The 7805-nt window shown below is 36.6% G+C and overlaps 1 protein-coding gene across 2 annotated transcripts in view; it reads left to right on the top strand.

Moving 5' to 3' along the window:
• Positions 1-7805, top strand: part of MAP3K2 (mitogen-activated protein kinase kinase kinase 2) — a 56235-nt gene that overhangs the window by 40949 nt on the left and 7481 nt on the right. For both annotated transcript variants that reach the window (XM_063109829.1, XM_063109836.1), the window contains exons 12-14: positions 351-557; positions 3798-3946; positions 4318-4449. In XM_063109829.1, coding sequence (XP_062965899.1) covers positions 351-557; positions 3798-3946; positions 4318-4449 — 488 coding nt within the window. The remainder of the gene's footprint in view (positions 1-350; positions 558-3797; positions 3947-4317; positions 4450-7805) is intronic.

The following is a 7805-nucleotide window of genomic DNA, read 5'->3' as shown; positions in this document are numbered from 1 at the left end:
ATTTTCTGATTTTTGTTTTGTATTCTAAAATCCTTATTGGAAATCAGAATAAAAATTTTTTTCTCTTTTTTATCCAAAAGTGAGAGGGTTCTATCCTGTGATTTTCGTGTGTGTGTGTGTGTGTGCGTGTGTACATGTACGTATGCGCATGCATGTGTGTTTTACCATCTGAGATTATTTGAATCTGTATTCAGATCCTCTTTATTTTTTTTCCTCACAATCATTGCTATTTCAGTTTCTTAGCCTAGTCACAGGACAAATTTCTGTTCCCTGTGTTACAAATAATAAACACTTTAAAAGTGTAACATATTAATAAAAGGCATAAGGTAATTTCTGTTTTCATTTTGTAGGCCGTAAAACTTTTCCAAGAGCTAGAAGGACCCAGGGTACCAGCTTCCGATCTCCTGTGAGTTTCAGTCCTACGGATCACTCCTTAAGTACTAGTAGTGGAAGCAGTATCTTCACCCCAGAGTACGATGATAGTCGAATAAGAAGAAGGGGAAGTGACATAGACAATCCTACTTTGACTGTAATGGACATCAGCCCACCCAGCCGTTGTAAGTAATAGAAATTGGCATAGTAAAATGTGTACCAGAACCTTTGCAGAATTTTATAGTATTAAAGGGAATAAATACGGAGCAAGTCCTCAGGCTGAGGAGAACTCCTCGAAAGAGGTAATAATGGTGTTTATAAAGGTGGTTAGAGTGTCAGATATAAGCATAGTATCACTGCTAATTACTTTAGATAATTGTGTCCTTTCCTTTTATTAAGAAAATTGTTACTAGCTAGTCATTTTTTTCATCCATTCATTCCACATATCCTTGCTGAGTGCTTAGCACTGAGATTTCAAACATGACCTCTAAGATATAGTCTAATGGCGAGAATGATATATGGAGAAATAATTACAGTGTAGCATTTAATTTAGATATTAAATCACCGATTAAGGAGGTGACATGCGTATTCTGAAAATGGGGAGTGATTCCTTTTTGGTTGACATGGGGGATATCTTACTTGAAATAGTAGGAACAGGACTAAAATGGTAACTAAGGCCAGATTGCAAAGTGTTTGGACTTTATCATGTAAGCAATGCATATGAAGATTCATGCTCAAAAATATTCACTGCAGCAATATTTGCACACTCTGACTTCCTCCTTTTTGTGCTAGTATTCTCATACTTAACTTTTATATCTGTGAACCCACACAACATTGCTATTGTTTTTGCTTTAGATAGCTATCTTTTAAAATGACTTAAAATAAGAGAAGAATGTCTTCTATATGTACCTTCAGTTTATCCATTTCTGTAGATCTTTGTTTATGTAAATCCAAGATTCTGTCAAGTATCAAATTCTTTCCTCCTGGAGAATTGCATTTAACCTTACTTGTAATACAGGTCTCCTGGTAATAACTTCTTCTAGCTTTTGTTTGTATGAAACAAACATTTCTCCTGCATTTTGAAAGATATATTTTTTCTGGATGTAGAATTCTGGGAATATTTTTTTGTTTGTTTTGTTTTCTTTCAACATTTTAAAGCTCTCTCTCCATTGTCTTCAGCTTATATGCTTTCTGAAAAGAAATTTGCGATAGTTCTTATATCTCTTCCTCTGTATGTAATATGCTCTTTCCCCCCCTGGTTGCTTTCAGTATTTTCTCTTTGATTTTCAATAGTTTGAATATGATGTGTCTAGGTATATTTGTGTGGGGTACCAATTGGTGTTCTATGAGTTTGTTTTCTCTATAGTTTATCTGTGAAAAATGCTTCAAGTATTTATTCTACCCCATTCTTTTTCTTTTGGGATTTCAATTACCTGTACAGTAGGCTGTTTGATATTGTTCCACACTTAATGTTCTTTTTTAAAAATTTCTTTCTCTCATTGTGTTTCAGTTTGGGAAATTTATATTAATCTGTTTTCAGGTTCACTGATTTTTTCCTCAGACCTGTTGAGTCTGTTCATAATCCTATTGAAGGAATTATTTATTTCTGTTGTTCGTTTTTATTTTTTGTTGTTATTTTTTTAAATTTTTTAATTTTTTTTATAGATGACCGGTAAGGGGATCTCAACCCTTGGCTTGGTGTTGTCAGCACCACGCTCAGCCAGTGAGCCAACCAGCTATCCCTATATGGGATCCGAACCCGGGGCCTTGGTGTTATCAGCACCGCACTCTCCCCAATGAGCCACGGGCCGGCCCCTATGTTATTATTTTTTATTTCAAACATTTTTCCATTTGATTCTTTCCTCTTTCTGTTGAAATTATCTATCTGTTGATCCATGTTGTTGACCTTTTCCATTAGAACCTTTAACGTAACATGTTAATCATAGTTATTTTAAATTTCCTTTCTGAATCTCTTGAATCTGGTGTTGATTGCATTCTGTTTTGATTGGGGGGGAACGGAAACCAAGGTAAATAGAATTTATGCCCGGAAATAGGCACAGATCCTCTGCTAGGCTATTATTCTGGAGGGCTGAGTCAGTCTAGTCAGGAGTTGAGCTGGATTTGGATTTTGTTGTTGCCGTGGTTCCTGTGGACCACTGACTTCAGATTCCTCTAGTGTTGCCTTGTGCTGGTTTTCTAGAGGGATTTTCTCAGTGGTCCTACTCCACCCTCAGCTTTTGGCCTTCCTTGTGTGCCTGCTTCTCAGAGAGGAAGGGTCTCTCTGTGCCCTCATCCCTCCCTCAGCAGTAGATTGCTGACACTTGTTAGCCTAGTATAGGGGGAGGCAGAATGGAGGATTCTTTGTCCTGTCCAGCTTTAGTCTTAGGCAGGCTTTGTCTCTCTACTTCTCAGAGATGGGCCTTCTCAATGATCCCTGCCCATCTTCCAGGAGTAGGAGAACTCCAGTGGTCTGGGCCATAGAAGGTTTCCCGCCCCTCCCTTAGGAATAGGGTTTTTGGTTTTTTTTTCTTTTCCATTCCCCTAGCTTCAGTGGATCTTCACCTGAAACCTGAGGTGACAGAGATTGCTGCCCTTCCTCCAGCATTTTAAGGCCCTTTTTTCTTAGAGGAGAAGGATTTGGGAGGGGCTTTTTACCTTTCCCACGACAGCCATTCCCCTTCTCCAGGCTTCCACCACCAAGGAAGGCTTTCTCTGGTTTCCCCTTCCTGTGAGTGCATGATGGAGGTTCACTGAAAAGACTCTGAGTAGGTGTGTCTGGATCTCCCAAGGGTTTAATACTCTCACGCCAGCCCACACTTGTTAAAAATGGAGCTGAGTTCTTCTTACATACTTAAAGCGTATTTCTCTGTGCTCCACCACAAGTGAGTCAGTGCTTGCATTCCTTCTCTCCTTGGAGGTGCCTGTTTTTCCTTAGATTTCGGGTTAGTTGGTTGCCTGGCAGTCTCAGTTTTCTGATATGTTCAATAAGGTTTATAATTTTGTTGATTACCCTGATTTCTCTTGTTGTTAGAATGGGAGTGATGCTTTTTCCAGCATCATTGTAGGCAGAAGCTGAAAAACTAATTACAAATATTGCTGCAGTAAAGATTAGAGATAATGCATCTTACAATCAGTGGCATCTTAGATTGAGTGAAAAATGTTGTCATATTTGTAATCAGACAGAAAAAAACCCATCGGAAAAAAATGAGTCATGGGGATACAACCTTTGTTTGGGTTTGGAATTCTCAGAACCCTGAGGAGAAAAATTTTGAAAGATGGTGACCATTATGAATTTGGATAGTTATGATTTTCCCTTATATCCAAGCACATTCAATAAGGGTATCACTAATGCAGTATACTCATATAGTCCTTAACCATTCATGTGCCATCCAACTGCTCCATTTTAAAAAAGTGTTCTTTTTCAGCACCACGAGCTCCAACCAACTGGAGATTGGGCAAACTGCTTGGCCAAGGAGCCTTTGGCAGAGTCTACCTCTGTTATGATGTTGATACAGGAAGAGAATTGGCTGTTAAGCAAGTTCAGTTTGACCCTGATAGCCCTGAGACCAGCAAGGTAAAAATCAGTGTACAAACTATTTTGTCACATTATAAGAAGCATTTTTACTAAAAAAAAAAAAAAATCACAGAATTGTTGGTTTTCCTTAATACAAATTATTGGCAAACAAGTAGATTGTATATGCTTATTTAATTTGTACTGCAGATTTTTCTTTTTTAATACTTCAGTTATATTCCTAATCTGATTAAATGTTGCTTTAGCATAACATCAAGAACTGTGTAAAAAGTCATTGGTTAGAGACTTTAAAATGTTTGTTCTTTGGGAGGTAAAAATTTCACAGTGAAATTACCTTGATAGTCCATGAAATTAGAATTTTTTGCTTTTGCTAACAATGTTATAAAGACTTATCAGTGAGTTCTGTCTTTCAGGAAGTAAATGCACTTGAGTGTGAAATTCAGTTGTTGAAAAACTTGCTGCATGAGCGAATTGTTCAGTATTATGGCTGTTTGAGGGACCCCCAGGAAAAAACACTTTCCATATTTATGGAATATATGCCAGGGGTAAGTTAGTACTTCTTTTTGAAAATAGATATATTCTACTTAAAAGTCTTAGTTGAGCAAAGAAAAACAACAAAAATTCTTTGTGAAATGTTAACTCTAATTAAGGACATTGTGGAAGAGTTTTAAATTCGAGCTGCACAATATTTTATTTTGTATCCTCTTCATCTATCTTTGTATTTTTTAACTCATTAATACTGAAATATTCTAAAGTAGGTTACAGACATCATAGCAGTCCATCCTCAGATTTCCCTAAATACCCAAAAATGTCCATTATAGCTGATTTATCCAAACCAGGTTCTAGTAGAGGACCACCATTACATTTAGTTGTTATGTCCCTTAATTCTATTTTTATCTAGAACAGTCAATGTTTGCATGATACAGATTTGACAAAAAGACCAGAATAGTTAACAATCTCACTTTATGGATTTCTCTAATGGTATCATCGTGGATTTTGTTTAATTTGTTTATTTATCCCTTTGTTTCCTGTAAACTCCGAATTAAATCCAAAGTCTAAATTAGGTTCCAATTCAGACTTTTTTTTGATACCTTATAGATGAAGCTGGGTACTTCATGTTACATCCCATCAGGGAACATACCATTTCTGGTTGTTCCATGTAGCAATGCTAAGATTGATTGCTAGATTAGGGTGAACTGACATCCTGATATCTGCAGGGTTAAGTTTTATTTTTTTCTGCAGACCAGAAAATAATTGAGGTATAGCAATGGCACATATGAATATCCCTTTTCTTTTCAACCAACCACCTGATGTTTTTAAGACCAGTTAATAGTTACTGCTTGGGTCAATAATTTCATTAGGAGTTGCAAAATGTGATTTGTGACTTCTGTCATTCCTTATATGTTATTTTTCATATTTGTAGGGTACATTCTAATACTAAGGATTTTCAAGATCGTGGTTGGTATATTTATTCATTTAAAAATACATGCATTCTTTTAATCTAATAAGTAGCATATGTTAGAAAAAGTTTGACTTATGGATCTTTATAGGGGTAGCTGATCAGAATTTTATGCAGGACGAACAAGGTTGCAGTTTGAGCTTATGGATCAATAAGTCTGTGGATCAATATCTGAGAGTAATGTTCTCAACTATCCTCAGTATCACAGAGCAACAATAAGCATGCTTCTTATCACCATGAATAATTAATTGTTCATAGTAGCACACATTGTTACTCAGTGGTTATCATTACCACTACTTTTTTATCTTCAAAGATTCTGTTGCCAATATAAGTTGGTTTTAAAAAAATCATCTTTGGAATACAAATTGGAGAATGTATTAAAGGCCATAAAATTGTTGAAGTTTTTTGACTTGGTGGTCTCACAGAAATTTATTCTACATAAGTAATCTGTATCACTCCATTTTGGTTGCTTATAACATAAATACCCGAAACTGGGTGATTTATAAAGAAAATGAAATGTTTTGGAGGCTGAGAAGTTCAAAGTCCAGGGAACACATCTAGTGAAGGCCTTTTTTGGTGGTGATTTCAGCAATGCAGGGTATCACATTGTGAAAATGGCAGAGCAGAGGAGAGACTCTCATGTGCTCTAATTTTAAAGCCCTCAGAACCACTTCCACAACCACCATTATTAATCTATTCATTAAGGCATGGTCCTCAGAATCTAATCACCTCTTCAAGGCCCCACTTTTCAATTACCATAATAGGATATCTCACCCTCTTGACAGTCACAGTGGGGGTCAATCTTCTAATACATAAAACTTGGGGAACACAGTTCAACCCATATCATAATCCAAAAGAAGGGAAAAACTCTGTACATTTAATTTAGTATTGTTTGTGATGGGAAAAAAGGGAACATCAGTGGACACAGTAGAAGTAAATTATGATGGCATTCTCTCAAGAGAATATATGTTAAAAGTTAAAATTAGGAAGGCTGGGGCCGACCCCGTGGTGCACTCGGGAGAGTGCGGCGCTGGGAGTGCAGTGGCGCTCCGGCCGCGGGTTTGGATCCTATATAGGGATGGCTGGTGCAGTGCGCTCACTGGCTGAGCGTGGTATGGCTGGTCACAAAAAAGACAAAAAAAAAAAAAAATTAGGAAGGCTGTGTAGCAAAGTTGGAGGAAGTACTTATAATAAGAGGGAAAGAATATAAAGTGCTTTTTAATCATGATTAAAATATTATATATCTGTATTTGGACAAAGAAGAAACTTAGAAAAATGAAAATGTGTTGTGATTGTGGTAGATTTTCTCATTCACATTTCCATTACTGATTGTGCAGTAAATATTTAAATTAAAAATAGAAAATAATTATGAATAAGTATGAATAGACACACAGATTGAGGATAAGATTAATTAAAATAGTTAATTATTTGAAATAGTTAAAACTGATACATAGAGATGTATAATTTTTATATATTCTGTAATCTTAAGGCTAGACCAGGACTATTTAGGAAGAGGTGGTAGATTATGTTTCTCATTAGCTATACTTGGTTTTATAAGGTTGTCATTTGTTGAATTTGAAAAGCATATTACTAAATTAATAATAGCTCACCGATAATCTCAATGAATTGTACAGTACATGGCAAGCCCATGGCAGTTGCTGGACGTATAAATTATGTTTCTAGGCTTGGGCATTCAGGAATCACCAAGTTTATGAATGATGCTGTATAATTTTTTCTCATTAAATTTAGTGTGATGGGCTTCTTTTATGCCCTGAATTCAAGCTCTGGCAAAATTGTCATTCCATTTTTCAGTTTTTCCAAACTTAGCATTCCATTCTTTAGTTTATCTAGAACTACTTTTGGACTTGGAACCATAACTTTCTTTCATTTTTAGTACCTTAGCTTCTGTCTGTTACTCTGTTTCTCTCTCACTCACTGTTTTTAGCTGTCACAGTGCTTCTCAACTCATTCAGGTTGTACACACTGAAGAAGTTAACATTTTTATAGTACACAGGGGTAAACAGACTACACTGATGGAGCTGTTATCAGCCATGTCCACTGGCCCAGCTGCCCAAAGGATGCATAACTCCAGTAGCCATTTGCAGTCTACAAGTATTTTTTGTCCTGTTGTTTGGAAAGCTCAGATCTAGCAGAGTTTCTTTCTTTCTTTTTTTTTTGGCTGGCCAGTACAGGAATCAAACCCTAGACCTTAGTTTATCAACACCATGCTCTAACCGACTGAGCTAACTGGCCATCCCTAGGTCTACCAGAGTTATTCTGTGTATTACTACAAATAGAGACTCAGTAAGTAGATTATGAACAAATAAGCCGCACTGAATTGTAGATGTGAATGATTGACTAGGCACATTCGCTACCTACAGCTTTCCACATGTGTGTTTGTAAATTTGGGTCCACAGAATTGTACACTGCTGCCCCTTCCGG

This window comes from Cynocephalus volans, chromosome 1 (genome assembly GCF_027409185.1).
Source record: "Cynocephalus volans isolate mCynVol1 chromosome 1, mCynVol1.pri, whole genome shotgun sequence".
Taxonomy (NCBI): Eukaryota; Metazoa; Chordata; class Mammalia; order Dermoptera; family Cynocephalidae; genus Cynocephalus; species Cynocephalus volans.
This window is presented reverse-complemented; position numbering and strand designations above follow the sequence as displayed.